Source organism: Colius striatus, chromosome 10 (assembly GCF_028858725.1).
Source record: "Colius striatus isolate bColStr4 chromosome 10, bColStr4.1.hap1, whole genome shotgun sequence".
NCBI classification, from domain to species: Eukaryota; Metazoa; Chordata; class Aves; order Coliiformes; family Coliidae; genus Colius; species Colius striatus.
This window is the reverse complement of record NC_084768.1, coordinates 1,654,620-1,679,081: the sequence shown is the minus strand read 5'-3', so window position 1 is coordinate 1,679,081 and position 24,462 is coordinate 1,654,620. Positions and strand designations below refer to the sequence as shown.

The following is a 24,462-nucleotide window of genomic DNA, read 5'->3' as shown; positions in this document are numbered from 1 at the left end:
TCCCAGTGCTTCATAACCCTCTGGGTGACAAACTTCTTCCTGGTGTCCAACCTGAACCTGCCCTGGCGCAGCTTAAACCCCTTAAACCTGTTTCCTCGTGTTCTGGAGAGAAGAGCTCGACCCCCACCTCACTACAACCCCCTTCAGGCAGCTGTAGAGAGTGATCCTGTCTCCTCTCAGCCTCCTCTGGGCTCAACATCGCCAGCTCCCTGAGCCTCTCCTCATCAGACCTGTTCTCATGACCCTTCCCCAGCTTCGCTGGGACTCTGACACCCAGCTGAACCCACGGTGCAGTTGATGGCAGCAACAGGTTCCCCAGGTGCTGGTGGGCTGCTGGGGATGGATCCAGCGTCTGCCAAAGCATGTGCAGATGTTGAGGCTGCGAATGGTGCAGCAGGAGATGAGAGAAGCGACTATGCAGAGGATTTCTGAGCTTCCCCAGCCAGCCCTCGGCACAACCAGCTCCGAGCCAGAGGCGTCCCTGTGGGGGCAGAGAGGTGCAGCCGTCGGCTGCTCCCAGGAGTCAGAGGCAGCCTGAGCTGGAACCTTCCCTGACGGATTCACGATGGTGTCTTCCCTAACAGCCCCTTTCTTAAGCCATTTTTGCAGTCTCTTTCCCTGTGAGGTGGGGCTGGAGTGCCTCTGGTCACACAGACCTTCATCTGGATTGCTGTGTAATGCTCTCACTTTGCTTTTAAAGGTGTGGGGTAAGGACAATGCAGAGCACATGCTCAGTGAGGGCTGGTGGCACCTTGGAGCTGGGTGGGCTTTGGGATGGAGCTGTGTTTCGGTGCTATAATGAGAGTCGAATGAGCAAAGTTCACCCAAAACCCAGCGTTTGTCAAACAATATCAGGCTGTTGGCCCAGGTGTCAAATGAATTGCAGATGTTACAGAAGCATCAGAGCACAGAAGCGTCATTCAGCCAGAAATCTGCAAGAACACATTTGTAAGTGTTTGGTATCTGAAATATTGGCGTTAGGAACTGGTTCCCTTGTGGCAGCACAAGCATCAGGACATGGCTGATCTTGTAGAGCCGCTGAGCAGTTGAGCACATGGCTGCCAGCAGGGATGCTGCGGGGCTGCTGGCGGCGGGCAGCGACGCGCGTGGTGCGTCAGGTAAGGGCTGTGCCGGGCTGCTCGGCACCTGGCTGGGCCGGGGCCGAGACAGACGGCTGCTGCTATAGTTGGGGCAGTTTTGGTCAGCACTGGGGTCTTCTCCCTGCATGCTGAGACCCCCGTGAAGAGTCGCAATGAAGCCGTGGGGAAATGCAGCAGAGCTTGCTGCAGCAGTAGCTCCATGCTGGCGTTGGCTCAGCTCACATTATGCTGGGAACTCAGGGTCGCCTCTGTATGAAAGGATCTCTTTTCCTGGCCTGGTGTCTGGGAGCTGCATTGTGTGGGCTGTCTGAATGCTGACACGGGTGCCTGTCTTGCAGGTGTAAATGGGACTGACTGGGGCTTGGGGGACACTGGCTGTCCCGTGAGGAAGACAGGGACTGGCCAGAAGTCTCACTGCAGAAGAAAATCCAGGCAGTCCGACATCATTGCCAGGGAAATAGAGGTGCCAAAGGTAAGCAGCCACTGTCCTGCTCTACACAGCCATCTTCTGCATCTTCCAGTCTGGTAAAATCTCAGTGCCATCCCAGGGGGATCAACAGCCAACCAACGAAGGTTTCAGTGTTGAACTCCCATCAGGACCCAGCAGCAATGAAGAACCAGAGCACAGCTGTAACCAAGGGGCCTGCTGGTGACTTTGGTGGTTGTCGGAGTCCTTCTCCATCACCTTCCACACTGATCTGTCAGTGCGATGCTCTGAAAGCCTTCAGAAGGCTTTGAGGGTTCACAGTCCCTGAGAGCAGGGGATGAGTTGCTTTCTTCCCCTCTTTAGGAGGGTCACGATTCAACTGCCTGTGCAAACCCACCCTCAGAATGAGCTGTGGGAACTGGGAATATGGGAAAAAGAAGGCCCAGGGGACAGTGGTGGTTGAGCTACATTTCTCTGCCTGACTCTTGCTTTCTTGTCCGTCCTCTCAAGGCATTAGTGAGACACTTGGTTGGCAAACAAGGACAGTTTATTAATGCCTTGAGTAAAGAGTCTGGGGCCAAAGTTTCCGTCTGGACGCTCCCTCATCTCCGTGACTCTGAAATCTGTCTCATCAAAGGTAAGAGGAATGCCTCCTCATGAGACGGGCAAGGAACTGAAGTGGGTTCAGGGGCTTGGGGAGGCCGGTGCTTTTGCCAAAGTGTTCTGCTCAGGGCTGTTCCAGCAGAGGGATGCGGCCAATGGCCTGGGCCTGGGCACGGGAAGCCTGTGCTCTGGGGCTGACAATGCATTTGAACAGCTTTGGCTGCTGGAGCTGCACCAACCCCTTTGGCAGGGTCCCTTGGGGCTTGCAGGAGCAGCTGTGGGATGTGTATCAGCACAGGCAGTCTGGTCTGGGAAGGATGTTGGAGGAATTGTGGCTGAAAAGTGTCTGCCAGCGAGATGGGTTCACACTGGAGGACAGAGCTGTTGGGCAGGGGCCTGGGGGTGTGAGCTGCTGCCATTGGAACAGATTGGCCACAGAACCTGACATCAAAGCCACTGAGCTTGTTGATGCAGCACAGGAGGTTTCTGGCAGCTGGATTGCTTCCCGGGGCAGGGGTGGGTATCCTCAGCCTGCCTGTGCTGCTGACTTTCTTTCTGTGGGCTTTGTTCTTCCAGGCCTCCCCCATCAGGTCGACAGAGCGCTGAGCCTGATGGCCGAGAGGTTCCACGTCAGCCACCAATAACATCTGCCCTCTGCGTCCCCCTGCACCAGCCACACGTCCTTCCAACCTCAGCACTGCAAAGTTCTAGATGCCTGACTGCTCTCTGCAGAGAGAACGAAGAGGAATTGCCAGTTCCTGCCCAGCCCCATGGTGGTTAATCTGTTTCTGTTTATTCCAACTCTGTGGATATACTTTGAAATAAAGTCTCATCCTGGAGCAGAGAAACCCTGGCAGCCAAGGGAACTCAACAGAAACGTTTTCACCCCCAAAATGTCCCCTGTGGGTGGCCCTGGCTTGGGGTGCATCCGGGGACCTGACAGAAATCTACCTAAACCCTACTTCTTTATCCTTAGAAGTTCATTTGAAACCCACTTTCCTCCCTCTCCCAGACTCCTCAACAAACTTTTTCTCAGATTTCTACCTAAAACCCACTCCTTTTCCCTCACAGGTCAGCCTAAAGCCTTCTTATCCACTCCACATTCCATCTCAACCCAACTTTTCCCCTCACAAGTCCATGAGACATTATTTTTCCTCTCAGAAATCCACCCAACACCCAACATCTCACCCAAGAGATCCACCTCCAAGCTCTTTCCCACTCAGAACCAGAAATGTGCTTTTTCCCCCAAAAACCCACTTTTCCCCTTCCCCAAAAGGCAATAAATCCCCACTTTTCCTTACATGTCCACCTCAAACCACTTTTCCTCTCAGAATTCTAAAACCCAGTTTTCCTTCAGAATGCCCCCTAAAAGCCACTTTTTATCTAGGCAGGCCACCTCAACCCCACTTGCTGTCAAAACTCCAACCAATACCCCATTTTTCCCTTAGAATTCCACCTGAAAGACAGGTTTTCTTTCTGAAGTCCACTGAAAATCACACTTACTCACAAATGCACTTAAGATCTATTTTTTTCACTTCACACTCCAGCAAAACCCCAATTTCTCCCCAGAGAAGTCCTTTAAAGTTCCCTTTAAAACTCACTTCTTTCCCCTAAAACTCCACCAAATCATACAGTCACAGCATGGTGGGGTTGGAAGGGACCTTTAGAGATCATCTAGTCCAACCTCCCTGCAGAAACAGCTCCCACCTAGATCAGGTCACACAGGAACGTGTCCAGGTGGGTCTTGAAGAGCTCCAAGGAAGGAGCCTCTACACCCTCCCTGGGCAGCCTGGGCCAGGGCTCCCTCCCTGAAACACTGAAACAGGCTTTTCTTAGGTTTAAATGGAACTGTTTGTGTTCCAGGTTTATCCCATCACCTCTCTCCCCCTTGCTGGATACAATAGAAAGGAGGGATGTCCCAACCTCCTGACACCCAGCATTGAGATATTTGTAACTAGTAATGTGATGCCCCCTCAGTCTCCTCCAGGCTGAACAGCCCCAGGTCCTGCAGCCTTTCCTCGTATGAAAGATGCTCCAGTCCCCTGATCATCTCTGTGGCCCTCTGCTCAACTCTCTCCAGCAGTTCCCTGTCCCTCTTGAGCTGAGGAGCCCAGAACTGGACAGAGGACTCCAGATGAGGCCTCACCAGGGCAGAGCAGAGGGGGAGCAGAACCTCCCTCAACCTGCTGTCCCCAGTCTTCTTGATGCCCCCAGGCTGCCATTGGCTTCTTGCCCACGAGGGCATGTTGCTGGCTCATGGTCAGTTCATTACCCACGGGCACTCCCAGCTCTCTGCAGAGCTGCTCTCCAGCAGTGTGAAACATGACCATCCTGTGCTGTAGGCAGCCCAAACTGTGTGCTCCCTCCTACTTGCTTCCTCATATGAAGTGACCAGACCCCAGTAAAAAAACAAAACCTGCTGGTTTTTTTCCAGTTGACTGTGTCCTTTTGATATGCAAACTGTCACATAAACCTTCTGCAGCGCTGCATTTTCAGACTCCTGCAGCCAGCTGTGGGTGTTTTAAGTAGCACTTGCTCCAATGCTTTCATTACACGCTGGCAGGGCTGACAAGGGAGCTTCCAGGAGTGCCTGGGTTTTAAATGGCTTTCGGGATTCCAGGCTCAGCACTCCCTTTTGATTTCAGTGCTGCCCTCTATATCCAAGGGATAGTTATTTTTGCTGTCTCTGTCTTTCTTTTTCCTGGTAAGAGTGACTTGGAAGCCGAGGGTTTAACCTGGTAGCTGTGCTTATGAGCCTGTGGTGGGACATGGGTTATACCTACTCATTCCCTAATTTGGCTGTAGCCACAGTCCAGACTAGAGCAGCAGAGGCAAAGCAGCCTGTTGGATCCACACTGACAGCCCATCCTCTACCAGAAGTCAGCTCTCCTGGGTATCTGTCCCACTGCATCCTCAGTGGCACAAGGACGGGCATCTCCGTGGGCAACTGTCACTGAAAAGGGAAAGGATCCTGACCCTACGCCACAGAGGGTCTGTCACGGGTCTGAAAGGAGACTCCTGTGTGTGCTCAGAGAGCAGAGCTACTGACAGCCTGACTCTAGGGGCTGGGAAGTGGAAATGCCCACTGTCGTGGTTTGGCCCAGCTAGCACAACAGCACCACGACAGTTTCTCGCTCGATGCCCCCATTCACCCCCACCCTCGTTAAGATGGCGGAGGACCCAGCGAAATGGGAGTAAAAAGATAAGCAAGATTGTTGTGGATTGAGACAAGGGCAGGGAGGGCTCACTGCCAATTATGATTCTGGGCAAAACAGACTCCAGTACTCGACTTAGAGAGGAAAGTAGGAAAGTTTATTCTACAAGAAACAGAACAGAATAAAAGCAAAAAGGGAGTAGGATGATGAGAAAATTACAACCAGAGCTTTAAGATCTCCCTCCCCCATCCCTCCTTTCTTCCCGGGCCCAGCTCACTGCTCCCGATATCTCTACCTCCTCCCCCCGCAACAGCTCAGGGGGGTAGGGAGTGGGGGATGTGGTCAGTCTCTCACAGATGGGCTTTGCCGCTTCTGTCTTCTCAGATGAGGACAACTCCTGGCATTCTTCCCCTGCTCCAACACGGGGTTCCTCCCCAGGAACACAGTCCTTAACAAACTTCTCTGGTGTGGGTTGTTCCCAGCAGCTGCGGCTTCTGCCGATACAGGGTCCCTCACACGGGACACAGTCCTTGGTGAATATCTCTGGCGTGGATTCTTCACCGCGGTTGCAGTTTCTGCAGTTGCAGGGTCCCTCTCTCAGGACAAGGCCTCTTCTGGGCATAAGTTTAATGAGCTGCTTTGTCGTGGGTTCCTCCCCACAGTTGCAGCTGTGGATATTGGGTCCCTTCCTCGGGACAGGGCCTGCTCCGGCCATAGTGATAAAGGGCCCCTCCTTCGGGACAAGGCCTCCTCCGGCCAAAATCACTGTCCCTGGCTCAGGGCCTATAATGAAGTGAATCGCTGCCCCTGGTCCGGGGTCAGCTTTAGCAAAATGAGTTTCTGCCCCTGATGCGGGCTCATTATCAAAATGAGTCTGTACCACTGATGCGGGGTCTTTAAAGAAATGAAAATAAATCTCAGCTTCACCAGTTCTCTCCATGGAATGCAGGGGAGTCTCTGCTACAGTACACCTCCTCCTCCCTTTCATCACTGACCTTGGAGTCCGCATGGTTGTTTCTCTCACCGTTCCTACTCCTTGCACCACCACCAGCCAGAAGAAGAGAAGAAGGGGCAGAAGAAGGAAAGAAGATGGAGGAAGACACCTCCCCTTCCGGCTTCTTCTTAAAAAGTGATCGTGGAGGCGTCTAATTGGCTCAGCCCCAGAAGTGAGCCTTTTCTGAGCTGGGGAGAGTTGTGAGCAACTTCTTGCAGGAGCCATCTTTGCAGCCCCTTCCCCCATACCAGAAAAGGCTGTCATGTCAAACCATGACACCCACAGAGCCTCCAAAGTCACAGAATGGATGGAAACGGGCGATTGAAAGCTTGGGACCATACAGAGGAACAGGGGAGTCTCGTCCTGTCCCTGCCAGGGCAACGTTGGAGAGGTGGAGAAAGGGCATTCGAGGATTTGCCCTCAACCTGAGCTCAAGAGGGGATCCCAAGTGTATTAATTCCATCCCCACAGCTCAGAGCCAATATCTCTCTGCCTCTGGAGCTCCAAGCTACTGAAGTCTACAGGAAAATGGTTACAGCCCCCTGACAGAACGTGGCACAGAGCTCCACCTCTCTGTAACAGCCTTTATCCCACGGCTGGGGGCTGCAAAACTGGAAAGAGCTCTTGCAAAGGTGCTGAGAGAAGGAGAAAAAGCCATTCATGACAGCACAAACACTGCTACAGCCCTGCAGGAAGAAACCAAATTGTTATCACAAGCGGTTACAGTGAATGGATGAGCCCCAGAACCCCCTGTGGAAGCAGAGGACACGAGATGTGCAATAATGAATCACAGCTGCTGGGGTCTGGGTGTAAATCCAGACCAGAAACATTAACAAAAGGGAGATCAAGACTCACTGAAAACATGACATGCAGTAAGGCAGGGATATCCCCTCCATCTCTGGCTGCTCAACCTCCTGGCTCCCAGATGTTAGGAGAGGACAAGTCCCCATGGCCACCTGCATCTCCTTTTCCCTTCCAGATGAGTCGAGCCCCAGGCACCTGCAGCCATTCTCTGTACACAGCAGTGTGTGAACAACTCCCCTGGTGCTGGATGTGCCTCAGCACAAATACTGCATGATTGGACTAGAGGACAGCACTGACATCAAAGGGTAAGCCACCAAGGAGGCTGCAACTGCACCCAATTGCCTTGAAAACCTTCCCCAGCCTGGATCCTGACTGCTCACTTCAGCCTGGAATAGTCCCATCCGTCACCTGCAAGCTCCTGCCTGCCTGGCTGAGGCCACACACAATCCACACAGAGAGCAACCAGAGCATTTGCAGGGCTCCCAGCCCAGGACAGAAGCGTCTGTGACTGTTCTGTTCTTCTCCATTTGCCTTCCCAGACCCAGCCCAGCTGTGACACAAGAGTTTTGGTCCTCCCTGACTCCCAAGCCAAGCCAGGCCTGGCACCATCATAGTCATCGAGCTCCATGGCATCTAAAGACAAAGGGTTCAGGCAGCCTCTGTGTCCTGCTGTGCAGGCTTTGAGCTGCCCCTGGGGAAATCTGACCAGCAGGTTGTGGGCAGCAGAACAAGCTCCTGTGGAGACATGGCTGACAAGAGTTGAACACGAGAAGCTGACCAGCTGGGACCTCGCTGACCTGCTGGGAGAGAAACCAGAAGGAAACCAGCTGAAAGTTGCAACAAGATAGTGCAAACTCAGCTAAAACAAAGTGCATTGGGTGTGTTTGCACAGGGGTTGTGTGTACAGATACTCCAAAGGGAATGGTAACAGCAACCTCATGGCCAAAGCCAACAGGTCTTTTAGACTGTACCAGTGAGTCTGGGAGTAGCCTCAACAACGCCCATGAGGAATGAATTGGAATGAGGGTCCTTCTCAGGGTCCCAGCCAAGAGACAGGCTGGCAAGGAAAAGGGAGCTAGCTGTGTGTACATCTGCTGCCTTCTCTCCTGGACCCAGGCATGAACGAGAGGAACAGTGCAAGCCAATCCATTTTGGTAAAAGTTCAGGTCAACGTTTACACAGAGAAAACCTGGCACAGTTACACTGGCCCTTCCTCAGCTGTTGATTTTACCTTCCTTTGACATGGATCTAGGCACATTCTCTCCTACCCAGTCTTTCCTCCCAGCCTCACAGCTCTACTACATCAGAAACACAAGCTGGAAACATCTCCCCTGCTTTGGCAAACAACGGAAAGGGCTTTCTCAAACCCTTCCCTGCTCCACCGGAGCGTCAAGGGACGGGAACTCCCAAAGGCTCTTTCACAGGCACTGCCCTGAACCCCCCACCCCCCCACTGCTTCTCTACCAGTGCACAAAGAGATTAGGAGGAGCTTCTGACATTAGACAAGTAGGTTTTATCCAGGAGAAGCCCTTTGCCTTCCAGCTGGCAAACCAACAGGGATGTGGAGCCAGCAGCACAGAGCAGCTGCAGGCACAAACCACCACCCTACGCACAAGGAAAGCACAACAAGTCACACAGGGCACCCAAGAACACCCAACCATGGCTTTCCACGTCAGTTCTCTGTATGAGCAGTCAGTTCTTTTGAGTCAGAGGCAGAAATTTGAAGTGGTTTCTTCTTCCCCAACTTGGGAGTCTCCTCCAGTCCCCTCCAGGCTCTGATCCCAGCCCACTGTTCACTCTGCCCATGGCTGTCTCTGCTGCCAAAAGCACCCTGATTCCCGTCTCTCTCCACTCCATCCACTTTTAACAACTGCCTTGCTTTGCTTTCCCATTAACACTTCTGCCTTCCATCAGCAACACACAACCCCATCCTCCCACACAAACAGTTCCTACCAGCCGCGTCCTCAGGATCTCATTCAGCCCAAGCCAAAGGAGATTTAGGGAGACCTTTTTCCCGCTAAAGCAAGACATCAACACGTGGGATCTCTTCAGCAGGCTTTGCCTTGCTAGTGAATAACAAAAATAGCACTCTATGCCAGGACAGTGCCAGTTCCCAGCTGAACTCACCCGCTGCAGACACTGGATGCTTGCAGACAGGATAGTCTGAGGCCCACACACACACTCGCTGCCAGCTCGCCATGAAAACCCTGGAGATTTGTTCCCCACACATTCACAAGGCCTGTTGCAATCTTCCCCCACAGCTGCTGGGCTGTTCCTCCTGGCCTCTGGCTACGTTTCTGTACTTGGTTCCATTGACTCTTATCTCTTTGTCAACTTCCATCTCTTCCCTCAGCGTTGGGGTTTGAGTCGGGCTGAGCTTGAGGAACAAAGCGACTCGGTTTTTGGGGGGAGCAGCAGTAAATATGGGGTGGGGGGAGGGGGTTTTGGGGGGTGGTGTCACGAGTTCCTGCTCACAAACACTCAGATTGAAACTCCTCGTGGGGTTTCATCCTTCAAAGCGCCTTTTTGGGGGGGGAGGAGCGGGGTTCCTCTAGAGACTGATGTGACTGGAGAAGCATCTCAGCTCATTTTGCCTCACCTCGACCCCCCTCAACACACCCATCCACCCCCACCCCAGGGGCTCTTTAAACACAGCTTTTGGGGTGTTTAAATCCTTTTCCAAGCCACCCCCTGGCTCCAGTGAGATTTTATCCCCCTGGGGGAGGATCCAGATGAGGTTTGATGTCGCTTTCCCCGGGGGGGTGTTTGGGGGAGGGGAGTGTTTGATCCCATCCTCAGGGTGGGGGAGACCGAGGTGATGCTGATTTGGGTCCAAAAGAGCACAAAATGGGGTTAAAAAGGAGACCACGAGGTGCTCGAGAGCATCCCCCTCCCTCCATAGCATCAGCCTCCTCCCCTCAAACCCCTCCCCGATCCATCTCAGCCAAACGGCTTTCGGGGTGGTTGCGAAGTGGATTTGAGCCCGGAACGGGTTAAAAGTCGCTTTATTTGAGCCTTAATTGGCTGACCAAAGGTCTCAAGAGGGAGCTGAGGTTTCGCTGGCCCTGGACAGAGCTTCTCGAGGAGGAGAAGCTGCTCCTCAGAGGGTTTTCGGGGGACTGTGCTCAATTCTTTCGAGGTATAAACGTGGGGTTCAGGGGGTCCCATTTCCCCCCCCTTCAGTTTTCTCTTGTTTTACCCGTTTTTCCTCAGTTTCGGGGTTAAATCCCAGATCAAGGGATGGGTTTGGGTTTGATTTTTTCAGGTGTTGAGGGGGATGGGGCCGAAAACCAGCTCCGTTTTGGGGTGGAATCATTTGTTTTCAGCCTGAGGGAGGTTTGGGGGTGGTCAGAGAATCATTTCGGATGCTGACGACGTTCCAAACTCTCCTTTCCCCTCCAGGCTCAACTCTAGGAGCAAAAACCACCCCCGGGGGCTGCAACCAGGGGGGCTGCAACCATCGCCCCCTCTCCTTCCCCTCTGTGCTCAGCTCTGGAAGCAAAGCCCCCCCCAAAGGGCATGGAACCAGGGGGGATTTAATCATCACCTCTCCTCCCCTCAGGTTCTTTCCTTCCTCTTCCCTCCCCTTTCCCTTCTCCGGGTGCCAAGCGAAAGCGTCCGAGGAGGTTCCAGAGCTCTGAGGTGGGGGGGTCCCATCCCCATGGCCTCGCCGAGCCCCGTCCCGGAGCTGCCCCGCGAAGCTTCGTGTCCCATCTGCCTGGAATATTTCCGGGAGCCGGTTTCCATCCGCTGCGGCCACAATTTCTGCTGGGGCTGCATCAGCCACTGCTGGGAATGGCCCACGAGCAGCTTCTCCTGCCCGACGTGTCGTGAGACGGCGCCAGAGAGAAACCTGCGGCCGAGCCGGGAGCTGGAGCGGGTGCTGCGAGTAGCCCGGAGGCTGAGTTTAAAAGCGGAGGAAGAAGAGGGAGAGGAGGAAAGAGGAGGAGGAAGATGCCAGAAGCACCGGGAGCCTCTCAAGTTCCTCTGCAGGGATGAGGGAACCACGATCTGCGCCATGTGCCGCGAGTCGCGGTCGCACCGCGCTCACACGGTGCTGCCGGCGCGGGATGCGCTCCAGGAGCACAGGGTAGAAACGGGGGCTTCGGGGGGCTTTGGGGGTCGTTGTCAACCCCTAAACGTGCGGCAGGAGACAGACCCAACCCCCAATCAGGGTTTGATAATCCCCTGGCAGCCTCTGCCCTGCTCCCTCCCCTCTCTCTGCCCCTTTTTTTCCCCCTTTTCCCCCTCTTCTCTGCCCTGTTCCCCCCCCCCCAAACTCCTCCCCACCCTGGGGGGATCTTTATTTGTCTCCCTTTCAGGGACAAATCCAAACTCAGCTGCAGACCCTAAAGGAGACTCGAGAGCAGCTCCTGGGGCTCCGGGAGGTGGAGATGAGGAGAAGTTGGGAGTATTTGGTAAATGGGTTTTAGCTTCACGGGGGGTGGGGGGTTGGTGTCACCATCCAGGTGATGAAATTAATACCAAAACAAGTGATTAAAAGGATGGGGAATGTTTATTTCTGGGTGTGGGGCTCTGCTTCATCCTCCTCATCCTCCTCCCCGTGTCCCCTCCTGGCAGGAGCAGACTGCAGCCGAGCAGTGACGGGTTTTCTCCTCCTTCAAAGGGCTCCGTCTGTTCCTGGAGGATTTTGTCCATCTCCTGATGGTCCATCTGGGGCACCTGGAGAAGGAGGTGGAGAAAACCCAGGAGGAGAAGGTCACCTGGCTGACCCAGGAGATCTCCCACCTGGAGACGCTGATGCAGGAGGCAGAGGAGAAGCTGCAGCAGCTAGAGGGAGAGTTCCTGCAGGTGAAGGAGGAAGGAACAGCCTGGGACATCCCCTCCTGGGGCCAGAGCATCTCCTGATGGCCCAGGACATCCCCTCCTGGGGCCAGAACATCTCCTGATGGCCCAGGACATCCTCTCCTGGGGCCAGAGCATCCCCTCCTGGGGCCAGAGCATCTCCTAATGGCCCAGGACATCTGCTCCTTGGGCCAGAACATCTCCTGATGGCCCAGGACATCCCTTCCTGGGGCCAGAGCATCTCCTGGCCCTGGGTGTTGTCCCTTGCCACAACCAAACCCACCCTTGGGCTCCTCTCCACGCACTGCTGAGGCTTTTTTATGGCTGCCAAGACCCATTTACTGAGTTTTCTCTCTCCTTCCCAGGACATCAGAGGCACCCTGAGCAGGTACAAGGCTCCCTCAGCTTCTCCAGGATGGGGGGAAGGAGGTTGGACCCTCGTGTTCCTCAGCAGAACCTTCACAGAACCTCACCCAGAAGCCAAACATTTGGGCTTCCTCAGGGCAAGGTGGGCACAGAAGGTCTCCTGGTGTGTTTCTCTCCACCAAGATGAATCTTTGCCTCCTTCTGTCCTTCTCCAGGCTGGAGGAGGAACGTTTCCAGCAGCCTCAGTCGCCTCTTCCAGAGCTGGAGGAGAAAATCAGTCACTTCAGGGAGAAAAACGATGCTCTGGAGGGAACCCTGAGGAGCTTCCGAGGTACCAGGGTGGGGAAGGGGCTGGTTTTGAGTCACTTGGAGGGTAAATTGGTGGGGGTTTGGGGGTTATAGGTGTGGCTTCAGTGGGGAAGAACCCACCTGCCCGTGCTGATGTGAGTCTGTGTCTCCTCTTCTCCCCCCATTTCAGACACTCTGATGTTCCAGCTGCCTGATAAGGGTGAGTAAATCCTCACCTCCTGAGGGCTGGGTGCATGGGAAGGGCTGAGGGAAGGCTCAGCCCACCCTGGTGATGGGCCATGAGTTGGAGGGTCACCTGGGGAAGATGCCAAAGCAGGTTCCTCTTGATCTGGGGGGGCGGGGGGGCACAGGAACGTGTCCAGGAGGGTTTGGGAACCTCCAGAAAAGGAGCCTCTACATCTCCCCTGTCTCTCTGGAGCTGGGGAGCCCCGAATGACCCCCCCCAGGACCTGGCCAGTCCCTCCCCCTCAGCCTGGTGATGGGGCTGAGGATACTGCAGCAGGCAGAGCCCTGGGGAAGGGGGTTGGTTTCCCTCTTTCACTCTTCTCCTCCCCCTTTTCCAGTGAAGGTGATGTTGGATCCCACCATGTCCCACCCTCAGCTCGTGGTGTCAGCAGATGGGAGCAGCGTGAGGTGGGAAGAAGCTGAGCAGGACCCACCTGAGTGGTTTGAGGTCGACCCCCGTGTCCTGGCCCATGAAGGAATCACCTCAGGGAGATGCTGCTGGGATGTGGAGGTGACCCCCAAAGGCTCCTGGGCTCTGGGGGTGGCCAAGGAGTCCCTGAGGAGGGGGGAAGAGGCCACCACCAGCCCTGAGATGGAGCTTTGGTCCATGGGGCTCTGTGAGGGTCAGTTTTGGGCTCTCACCTCCCTGGAGCGTGTCCCCCTGCCCCAGACCCGGGTGCCCAGGAGGGTTCGTGTCTCCCTGGACTATGACAAGGGTCAGGTGGCTTTTTTTGATGCTGATGAGAAGATTTTGATCTTCATTTTCCCAGCAGCTTCCTTCAAAGGGGAAACTCTCCATCCCTGGTTCCTGGTCTGGGGTAAGGGGTCCCAGATCACCTTGTGCCCCTGAACCTTCTCCTTCCTTACCCCAGCAGGAGCTTCATCCTCCTCCCATCCCCTATCCCAGCACTTCAGAGGACTTGCTGCCCTCCTAAATTCCTCACTGGCCCTTCTGGCTTCTCTTTTCCCCACCCTCAGAAGCCCAAAGGGTCTGACATCAAATCTGGGGAGGCAGCAGGGGCTGGGAAATGAAGCCACATCTGCCCCAACCCACCTCCTCCTCCTCCTCTTCCTCCTGCCTTGGTGGTGTTTAGATGAAGTAAAAGAGGTTTCCACGTGCCACAGTGTCGTTCTCTGCCTGGTTCTTTGATGGGGCAGGGAGGGGTTGTTTGGAGGAAGGGGGAAACAGGGTTTTGTGGTGGCACAAAGCCTGAGGTTGCACCCAGAAAGGTCCCACGAGCCCCAGGGACCTCCCTGGAAGAAAATCAGGAGAAATGGGAGAAAATAACAGGTTTTATTGTTAATGATGGAGAGGGAAGGGGCTGCAAGGCTGGCAGTGGGAGGAGGAGGAGTGAGGAAAAGGGTCTTGGCAGCTTTGCCACAGGTGGACTTCCCATCATCCAGCCTCAGGATGAACATCCAAAGCCTTCAGGAGCTCTGTCTGTGCCAGAGCTGCCTCGTTTTGAGGTGAAACCGTAAGCTTTTGGGCAACTGCACCCACAGGGAAGGGGAAAGGCGGTAAAGTCGTGGGGAGTGATGGGTTCTGGTGGGGAAAGGGGGAGGTGAGAGACACAAAAGCGCAAGGGAGGACGTGGAGGGGACTGAGAGGGGGTGTGAAAGTGTGTGAAAATGGGGTGGGAAACACTGCTTTGGGTACTTTTGGTCAGGGTCTGAGCCTGAGGTGGGATTTGGCCCCCACCACCCAGAGCCAGGGCCGGACCCTCTCCCCAGTGAAGGCAGCACGTGAGAAGAGGAACATGAGCCCCCCCTCCTCTGCATCAAAAAAGGCCACAGACCCCCCAGCATAGTCCAGGTGGACACTGACCCTGCGTGGAACCCACCTCAGGGGCACCAGCGTCACCTTACGGGGGGTCAGGGCTCGGATCTGTCCCCCCCACTTCTCCACCCCCCAAATCCCACCTTGAGGGGAGAGGCTGAGCCTCCCTTTCCTTGGGACTGACTCTCGAGCCACCCCCACTGCCCAATCCCCGGCCTCACCCACCTCCACGTCCCAGCAGTGCCTCCCCCCCGCGAAGCCCGGCCAGCCCAGCACGAAGGGCCAGTACTCGAAGCGTTGGGGCGAGTCAGGGAGCTCCTGGGGGCTCAAGCCCCCTCTTCTCCTCACGCTCTTACAGTCCTCAGACAGGATGAGCTCGGGGTGAGCGGTGTCGGGGTCCAGGGTCACGATGGCTGGGGGTGGGAGGGACACAGAGAGGGGGAAAAAGGGGGTCAAGGGGGGGGCTGGTGGGGGGCAGGTTTGGCTACCAAAAGGTACTGGAGGGGAAAGGTGCTGGGGATGAGATGAGAAAATGTTCTTAAGCCTCCCTAAATTGCCCCAAAAAAGGCACAGGATGGGGGTCAGGGGCTCCTGCAGGAAGCTCTGCAGATAAAGCAGGAGAATCTGCTTTTAACCCTCCCCAAAATGCCCCAAATTGCCCCAAAATAGGGGCCACGAGCATTGTAGGAACCTCTGCAGATGAGGCAGCATAAACCTGCTTTTAACCCTCCCCAAAATATCCCAAATTGCCCCAAAATAGGGGCCACGAGCTCATGTAGGATCCTCTGCAGATAAAGCAGGAGAATTTGCTTTTAACCCACCCCAAAATGCCCCAAAATAGGGGCCACGAGCCATGTAGGAACCTCTGCAGATGAGGCAGCATAAACCTGCTTTGAACCCTCCCCAAAACACCCCAAAATTGCCCCAAAAAGGCACAGAATGGGGGTCAGGGGCTCCTGCAGGAAGCTCTGCAGATAAAGCAGAGGGATCTGCTTTTAAACCTCCCCAAAATGCCCCAAATTGCCCCCAAAACCCCCAGAGCAGGTGCCAGGAGCTGCTGCAGAAAGCTCCGTGCATTTGAAGCCAAAATAAACACTGAAAGGGGGGTGAAAATTGCTGAAGAGAAGAGAAATTGGGGTGTAAAGCAGCAAATCTGGTCAGACCAGGCACGGGGGGGGGGGGGGGGTGGAAGGAAAGCAGCTGGAGGCTGGAGATGAGCCAATGAATTAAGGCTTTTGCATCTTTGTGTGGTGCAAAGGAGTCTGGAGGCTGAGGCTCAGCCCTGGGGGAGGTTCCTGCAGCTCCAGGGCTGAGAAAAACCCGTCGGGTCACCCAGATTTGCCTGTTTCCCTGGGGTTTGGGAGGTGTTTTGGGTGGGCTGGTGAGGCTGCTCATGTGTCCTCAGGTGAGGAGGAGCTGAGCACGTCCTTCAGCCCTCAGGCTCCTGCAGGGGCTTGGGGCAAACCCCACAGAATCCATCATGGGATGTTTTTCTCCCCAAAATGAGGTCAGTTGGGGGTTTTTCCTCCCCAAACAAGGTCAGTTTGACTTTTTCTCCCCAAAATGAGGTTGATTTGTGGTTTTTCTTCCCAAAAAGAAGTCAGTTTGGGTTTTTTTCTCCCCAAAAAAGCCAATTTAGGGGGGTTTCTCCCCAAAATTAGGTCACTTAGAGTTTTTTTCTCCCCCAAAATCAGGTCAATTGGGATTTTTCTCCCCAAAATGAGGTTGGTTTGGAGGTTTTCTCCCCAAAAAGAAGCCAGTTTAGGGGTTTTTCTCCCCAAAATGAGGTCAATCTGGATGCTCTTCCCCAAAATGAGGTTGGTTTGGGGATTGTTTTCTCCCCCAAATCAGCTCTGTCGGGATTTTTCTCCCCAAAAGGATGTTGCTTTGGGGCTTTTCTCCCCAAAATGAAGCCAGTCTGTTCTTTTTCTCCCCCAAACGAGGTCAGTTTGGGGCTTTTCTCCCCAGAGCAAGGTCAGTTCATGTTTTTTCTCCCCCAAACGAGGTCACTTTGGGTTTCCCACCCCCCCTCCAGCCCCTCCCCGGCTACCTCGGAGCCTCCTCAGCGTGTCCTTCAGGATGCTGCTGCGCCAGGAGCTGGGACCCACTCGCTCTTCTGCCTCAGCTGCAGCCCCAGGCAGCTGCAAACTCACTTTCTCACACCTGGGAGAGGGAAAACCAGCCCCAAAATAACCCCAAAACAACCCTAAACAGCCGCAAAACCGCTCCAAAACAACTGATTTTTATTTCTCCCCCTTTCCCCTCCCCCTTTTCCTTCCCCCCTTTTCCTTTCCCTCTTTTCCCTTCCCCCCCTTTTCCCTGCAGAGGCCACATACCTGCTGACCGTGCTCCTCACATCCTGAGGGAAGGAAAGGGGAGAAAGAGGCTCATCAGGAGCTTCAGTCCTCAAACCATCATCCCCCAGGACCCACAAACACCCCCTGACCCATCCCCCTCCTGAGACCCCAGCCCAGCTGCTCCCACTAAGCTCAGTTTTGGGCTGTTTACTCCCTTTTTTGTCCTCCAATTTGCCCTCCAAAGGCAGTGACTGGGATATTGCTGCACTCACCAGCTCTGGAGCAGCACAAAGCAACTGAAAAGGGATCTAAATGACCCAAAAGCCAGTGCCCAGGGATGGCAGAGGTCAGAGAGGTCAGCACCTACCAGATCCTCCAGTTTTCTGCACCCCAGGGCTGGTCCTTCCCTCACAGACCTTCTCTCCCTCTCTCTCTTTCTCCCTCTCAGATATCCACCCTGGTTCCTCCCTCAGAGAACCAACAGAACCTGTTGTTTTATCCCTTTGATGGGGCCAAAACCTTCCCTTCCTGTTCCTCCCCAGCCAGGGACAGAGCTGAGCCTAGGAGGTGTCTCCTGGGCAGGGGGAGGTGGTGGCAGCTTTGCCTGGAGCAGCATCACGTTTCTCCCTTCAGCTCCTGACTTTTCCCCTTCTCTGGGGGCTCTGAATTTGCTGCTCTTTGTCCTTTATTTCCCCCCTTTAAGGCAGAAGCCATCAGCTTGGAATGGGATGCAGGACACCCGAAACGTGGGTGAGAAGCTCTTGAGGGGTCTGTAAAAGACCCTCAGGGCACCAGAACGTGGGTGAGAAGCTCGAGGGGTCTGTAAAAGACTCTCAGGGCACCTTTTTGTTCTTTTTTGACCTTGTTGTGGTTCCTAGGAGACAAGAAATGTCTTTCCCAGGGATGTGTGGCCTGAGGGGAGGGAGCTGGCAGTCCCCTGGGGACTCAGTGGGCTCAGCAGCTCAGGCACAAGCTGCTTTCATCTCCAGACGAGGTGCCAGTGCCTGAGCTTGGGCTGGAGCTGCCCCTGAAAAGCATCTGCAAGAGCTGGAGAAAGCAGCTGGGGTGGGGAGATGTGTTTGCAGAGAGAGGTGGGAGAGAGCAGCGGAGGGTGAGTGATGGGGGAAGGACGTGGGGAATGTGGCTCCTGAGCTCGGGGCTGGGCTGGGATGTGGGATCCCGGCTCTGAGGGGATCGTTGCGGGGTCTGTGGGGGTCCAGGGACCTCCAGCCACCCCCAGATGGGTGTTTGCAGAGCAGCTGCAGAGTTTTGCCCCCGACTCATTCAGGTTTTCTCCCGCTCTGACGGTCTCTTGGGTCTGGATGTGGATCCAAGGAGCAGGATCCTCCAAGCTGGCAGGGAAATGATGATGGAGAAGGAGCTGAAGTGGGAGAAAGAGCAAAAACGTCCCCAAGTCGGTGCCATCAAGTCAGTGTCAAAATGATGGATGACTGAAAGGAATCAGTGCAAGCAAGCCCCGAGGAAAGGAAAGGGATGGGCAAAGGAATGAATGAAGTGTCAGCGAAGGGCAAGGAGCAGAAGGCACGAAATGTGCGGGCAAGGGAAGGAACGGGTGCAGAAAGGGCTGGTGCAGGCAAGAGAGAAAGGCAGGGCGAGGCGAGGGCAGCGGCGGCAAAAGCGAGAGGTGCCCGAGGTGGTTTCGAACCCTTGACCTCGAGCGTTTGAGTCGGGTGCTCTGCCGGCTGCGCTAGCCGGGAGGCGCTGGGCTGCCCTCTGCCGGCCGCACAAGGCCTCGATCGCACGACGCCCCGCCTTCGCTTTGGCACCTTTTCGCTGCCTTTTCACCCCTTTTTGCTTCCTTTTTACTGCTTTCTGGTTCGTTTTTGCACCTTTTTGGCTCCTTTTCACCCCTTTTTGCTTCATTTTTGCACCTTTTTGGCTCCTTTTTACCCCTTTTTCCATCATTTCTGCACTATTTTTGTTCTTTTTCACCCCTTTTTGGTTCCTTTTTACTGCTTTTTGGTTCCTTTTTGCACCCCTTTTTGGCTCCTTTTTACCCATTTTTGGTTCATTTTTGGACCTTTTTGGTTCCTTTTCACCCCTTTTTGGTTTTTTTTTAATGCTTTTTGGTTCGTTTTTGCACATTTTGGTTCCTTTTCGCCCCTTTTTGGCTCCTTTTTACCCCTTTTTAGTTCGTTTTTGCAGCTTTTTGGCTCCTTTTTACCCATTTCTGGTTCATTTTTGCAGCTTTTTGGTTCGTTTTTGCACCTTTTTGGTTCGTTTTTGCACCTTTTTGGTTCCTTTTCACCCTTTTTTGGTTCCTTTTCACCCCTTTTTGGTTCGTTTTTGCACCTTTTTGGCTCCTTTTCACCCATTTTTGGTTCATTTTTACTGCTTTTTGGTTCTCTTTCACCCCTTTTTGGCTCCTTTTTACTCATTTTTGGTTCCTTTTGGCACCTTTTTGGTTCCTTTTCACCCCTTTTTGGTTCCTTTTTACTGCTTTTTGGTTTGTTTTTGCAGCTTTTTGGCTCCTTTTTACCCCTTTTTGATTACTTTTTACCCCTTTTTGGTTCATTTTTGCACCTTTTTAGTTCTTTTTCACCCGTTTTTGGTTCGTTTTTGCAGCTTTTTGATTCCTTTTCTCTCATTTTTTGTTCGTTTTTTGCAGATTTGGTTCCTTTTCACCCCTTTTTGCTTCATTTCTGCACCTTTTTGGTTCCTTTTCACCCCTTTTTGGTTCCTTTTCACCCCTTTTTGGTTCATTTTTGTACCTTTTTGGCTCCTTTTCACCCCTTTTTGGTTCCTTTTTACTGCTTTTTGGTTCGTTTTGGACCTTTTTGGCTCCTTTTTACTCATTTCTGGTTCATTTTTGCACCTTTTTGGTTCTTTTTCACCCCTTTTTGGTTCCTTTTCACCCCTTTTTGGTTCGTTTTTGCACCTTTTTGGTTTGTTTTCACCCCTTTTTGGTTCCTTTTTACTGCTTTTTGGTTTGGTTTGGCACTTTTTGGCTCCTTTTCACCCCTTTTTGGTTCGTTTTTGCAGCTTTTTGGTTCTTTTTCACCCCTTTTTGGTCCGTTTTTGCAGCTTTTTGGTTCCTTTTCAGCCCTTTTTGGCAAAGTGCCCCTTTGCAGCCACGGGCACAGACACGTCTGTGATGGACACACGGCCCTGCCCTGGGCCATGGCGGAGCAGCACAGGGAGCCCGGGGCACGGAGGGGACCCTGCGTGGCCGTCCCTGGGCTGGGCTGGGGCGGGAGCTCCGAGGCAGCCAGGAACAGTCTGTGCCCCGGGCCCTGGGCTCCCGTCACAGACCCGAGCAGACGGCTCCGGCGTCCTCTTTGTGCCCGCAGTCGTGCCGCCCCCAGGGCCCGGCCGGGCGGTCCCAGAGAGCGGCTTCGGCCCCTTTTACCCTGGCAAACCACCCCCACGGCCTCGGCCATGCCTCGGCGCGGCCTCAGCCGGGGAGGCGCTGCAGAGGCTCAGCTGGGCCTCGTGCCCCTGGCACCGCAGCCCTCGCAGCCCCACGGGGCCCGGCCCTCGCTCGGCCGTGGGCGGGTTGGAGGCCGTCTCTGCCTCTCCGCACCGCAGCTGCCGACACGCCACACGGGCCTCCGCCACGGCCCACGGCTCAGACAGGACTCTGCCCCACGGCTCCTGATGGAAGAGCTCCGCTCGCCCGGCGCACCGGCTCCCTCCCCCCACCAGCCGCAGGGACCCGGAGCCGGCGGGGCCTGGGCAGTCGTGGAATCACCCAGCATGGACTCACACAACCCTTTGGGCTGGCGCCAAAAGCCCCTCAAGCTGCTGCTGGGCTTGGCAGGCTGAGGGCAGGGCTGGGACTGCAGCAGCTTCAAGGCCTTTTCCAGCCTAAGCCGTTGGTTCTCTGCTGGAGATGGGCCCTGGCAGACAGTGTCCCTGGCAGGGAGCAGAGCTGGCGAGTCACTTTGGGTTTTTTTCTCCCCAGAAAAGCCAATTTAGGGGGGTTTCTCCCCAAAATTAGGTCACTTAGAGTTTTTTTCTCCCCCAAAATCAGGTCAATTGGGATTTTTCTCCCCAAAATGAGGTCGGTTTGGAGGTTTTCTCCCCAAAAAGAAGCCAGTTTAGGGGGTTTTCTCCCCAAAATGAGGTCAATCTGGATGCTCTTCCCCAAAATGAGGTTGGTTTGGGGATTGTTTTCTCCCCCAAATCAGCTCTGTCGGGATTTTTCTCCCCAAAAGGATGTTGCTTTGGGGCTTTTCTCCCCAAAATGAAGCCAGTCTGTTCTTTTTCTCCCCCAAACGAGGTCAGTTTGGGGCTTTTCTCCCCAGAGCAAGGTCAGTTCATGTTTTTTCTCCCCCAAACGAGGTCACTTTGGGTTTCCCACCCCCCCTCCAGCCCCTCCCCAGCTACCTCGGAGCCTCCTCAGCGTGTCCTTCAGGATGCTGCTGCGCCAGGAGCTGGGACCCACTCACTCTTCTGCCTCAGCTGCAGCCCCAGGCAGCTGCAAACTCACTTTCTCACACCTGGGGGAGGGAAAACCAGCCCCAAAATAACCCCAAAACAACCCTAAACAGCCGCAAAACAGCTCCAAAACAACCGATTTTTATTTCTCCCCCTTTCCCCTCCCCCTTTCCCTTTCCCCCTTTCCCTTTCCCTCTTTTCCCTTCCCCCCCTTTTCCCTGCAGAGGCCACATACCTGCTGACCGTGCTCCTCACATCCTGAGGGAAGGAAAGGGGAGAAAGAGGCTCATCAGGAGCTTCAGTCCTCAAACCATCATCCCCCCACGACCCACAAACACCCCCTGACCCATCCCCCTCCTGAGACCCCAGCCCAGCTGCTCCCTCTAAGCTCAGTTTTGGGCTGTTTACTCCCTTTTTTGTCCTCCAATTTGCCCTCCAAAGGCAGTGACTGGGATGAATCCACACACCAGCTGCTGGCTCTTCTCCTCTTGCCCCTCTGTCGAGGTCTCCAGGAGCTTGGTGCCATTTTTGCTCTGTCTCTTCTCAATCTCATTTCTCAGGTCTTCCAGCTGCAGAAAGGAGAGAGGGAGGGAGGCTCAGGTCCTGCTGGGAGAGCTGCCTGCTGCCCCCAGACCCTCAGCCCCAGCTCCCAGGGCTCAGCTGCTTCTGTCCTGAGGTGCCAAGGAAGGAGCAGCGAGATGGGCAACACCACGAGGAACATCTCCCCCAGGAGATCACCCACCAACCCCAATCCCTGACGGTTTTCCTCATGTTCACAGAGAAACCTGAGCCTGGGCGGGAAAGAACATCAACAAACCCAACTCAGTGGCAGAAAGCACCAGGGGTTTGGCTGGAAAGAGGCTGAGAAAAGCTCCAGAGGCCACGTGGATGTGGTTTGGGGGCAGAAAGGAGTGATATTGCTGCACTCACCAGCTCTGGAGCAGCACAAAGCAACTGAAAAGGGATCTAAATGACCCAAAAGCCAGTGCCCAGGGATGGGAGAGGTCAGAGAGGTCAGCACCTACCAGATCCTCCAGTTTTCTGCACCCCAGGGCTGGTCCTTCCTCACAGACCTTCTCTCCCTCTCTCTCTTTCTCCCTCTCAGATATCCACCCTGGTTCTCCTCTTGCCCCTCTGTCGAGGTCTCCAGGAGCTTGGTGCCATTTTTGGATGCTCCACACTGGTGCCACACGGATGCTCCACACTGAGCCCCACGGCCATGGGGGGCACTGCAGGGATGTCACCTCACACCCACATACAGGGACCCCTGACATGTTGTTCTCACTTTCTCACTCCCTTCTTCTGCAGCAACTTCTTCCCCTTCTCAAGTCCGTTCATCACAGAGGCCTTACCTCCATCACTCACGTATACTGCCACCGTTCTGTGACTCTTTTTAGTAACGGCCCTTCCAGCTGCCACCCTCGGGCGATTCTAACGCCTGTGACCAGAGGTGATGATGCTGCGGGGCGGGAGCGGTACCGGGAGCACCGGCAGCCGCGGGACAGGCGCAGTTTCCCCGCAGCCGCCCCGCGGACTCCATTTCCCGTCAGCACCCGCGCCTCGCTGTCGCGCAAAGCCGCCGGCGGCAGCCGCGGTGCCTGACGGGAGTCGTAGTCCCCCGGCGGCGCCCGCCCGGAGTCGTCGTGCGGGGCGGCGGGCGGAGACTCGGCTTCCCAGCGTGCCCCGCGCGGAGCCCGCGCCGCCGCCCCGCTCGCGCTGCCGGGGGTCTCTCAGCGCGGGGGGCGGCGCCGGCGGCTGCTCCCGGGGCTCCCGGCGGAGGCGGCTCCGGCCGTGTCGGGCGAGGAGGAGGCGGCCGAGCTTCGAGCATCGCTGCGGGCCGGGCGGCGAGCGAGTACAGGATGGGGGGCGCGTGGCCGGCGGTGAGCGCGGGCCGCGGGCGGGCCGGGGGGCGGCGGGGAGGGGGCTCCGCGGCGGGCCGGGGGTGTCCGGTGAGGCGGGGCCGGGCGGAGGCGGCGGCGGGCCCGGGGCGGGCGGCGAGGCCCGGGAGCCCCAGAGCCGCCCGCGGGCGCCGGTGGGGGGGAGGCGGCCGCACGCGGCTCCGCGGCGGCTCCTCGGGCCCCGGCCCCGCGCGGCGGCCGCTGCCGGCTCCTGGCGCTCCGGCGGCGGCGCGGAGCGGGACGGGGGGAGGCGGGGCCGCGCCGTCCCTCCGTGCCGCGGGGGAAAGCGGGAGCGGGGCCTGGGCCCGGCGGGGGCTGCTGCCCGCGTCCCGCCCCGGCGCTGCCCCGCTCCGCTCTTTCGATCGGGGTTTGACCCGCTGCCGCTTCCCCGCCGCCGCCTCCCGCTGCAGCCGGGCAGCCGCGGCGGAGCAGGACGAGCCCCCGGCAGCCGGGAACGACTGGGCTGGGCCCTGTTCTGCGGCGGGGAGTCCCGGGGGAGGCGGGCCCGGCGCTGGCAGCTGCCTGGGACACGCTTCGATCACCCCAAAAACTGTGTGTCCCGCTCTTCCCCCGCCCCACCCCGCGTTGTTTCCTTCCTGCTGTTGTTTTGAGCGCTGCTTTATGCGGTCCCGTGGCGGGGGGAGGGGGAAGGAAGATCAGTCCCAGAGAGGCATGACACCAGCTGAAAGGGCTCCTGGACCCCTCCTGGGTCAGGAATTGCTGCGGCAGTGCCGTGTGCCTCTCTCCTGCTGCTGACTTGGGCGTTTCTTCTGAAGCCCCCTCTCTGGAGGATACGGTGGGCTGCAGCTCAGGAGGGAGCCATGGGGCTGTGGGGGTGGCTGCCTCTAGCCTGGGTTCCTTTTGGGGTGGGAAGTTTCCACTTTGGCTCCATCTGTGCTGCTGCTTCTTCCTCACAGATGGTATAAAGGGCTTTGAATTCCCTAAAGGAAGCCCTGTGAGGGCCATCAGTGGGAGGGGACTCATGGCCAGTGCTGTCTGCTCCTTGAGTTCACGTGGTGGGCACAGCTCTTTGCTCCTCTTCACGCTGGTTCAGTTTGACGTGCCCTACCCTCACCTCTTTCTGTCCTGCTACCCTCTGAACTCCCTCCACTGGGGTTTTATCTGGACTTGCAAGTCTAATTCTCCCTTGTTGTTGCTTGTGGCAGGCGGGAAGGTGACAAAAGGAGTTGTGGTGGTGATTTGTCGGGTAGGTGCAAGGCTTTGGGCTCTCAGTGTGTGTTGTCATCACCCTCCTGCTCAGAGGCATCCCCTTCACCTAAACCACACAGCATCAGTCACA

The 24,462-nt window shown here is 55.8% G+C and overlaps 1 protein-coding gene and 1 pseudogene across 1 annotated transcript; one reads left to right on the top strand and one right to left on the bottom strand.

Annotated features, from left to right (window-relative positions):
- The first annotated feature begins 10,744 nt into the window (after positions 1-10,744).
- Positions 10,745-13,639, top strand: LOC104555349 (E3 ubiquitin-protein ligase TRIM7-like; annotated as a pseudogene).
- Positions 13,640-14,452: 813 nt separating this feature from the next.
- LOC133626209 (butyrophilin subfamily 1 member A1-like) lies at positions 14,453-22,774 on the bottom strand. Its single transcript, XM_062003557.1, has 5 exons — positions 22,617-22,774; positions 21,732-21,833; positions 21,500-21,522; positions 16,617-16,729; positions 14,453-14,979 (listed from the first exon to the last, which is right to left on the bottom strand). The coding sequence occupies exons 1-5, from the start codon at positions 22,620-22,622 to the stop codon at positions 14,453-14,455; spliced, it is 771 nt and encodes a 256-aa protein (XP_061859541.1). The 5' UTR covers positions 22,623-22,774.
- Between the last annotated feature and the right edge of the window lie 1,688 nt (positions 22,775-24,462).

Coding starts and splice junctions, on each gene's coding strand:
- LOC133626209 (XM_062003557.1), bottom strand. Junction 16,730..21,499: donor GTGAGGAGCACGGTCAGCAG/GTATGTGGCCTC, acceptor TCCCTCTCCCAG/GTGTGAGAAAGTGAGTTTGC. Junction 14,980..16,616: donor CACGCTGAGGAGGCTCCGAG/GTAGCCGGGGAG, acceptor TCCCACCCCCAG/CCATCGTGACCCTGGACCCC.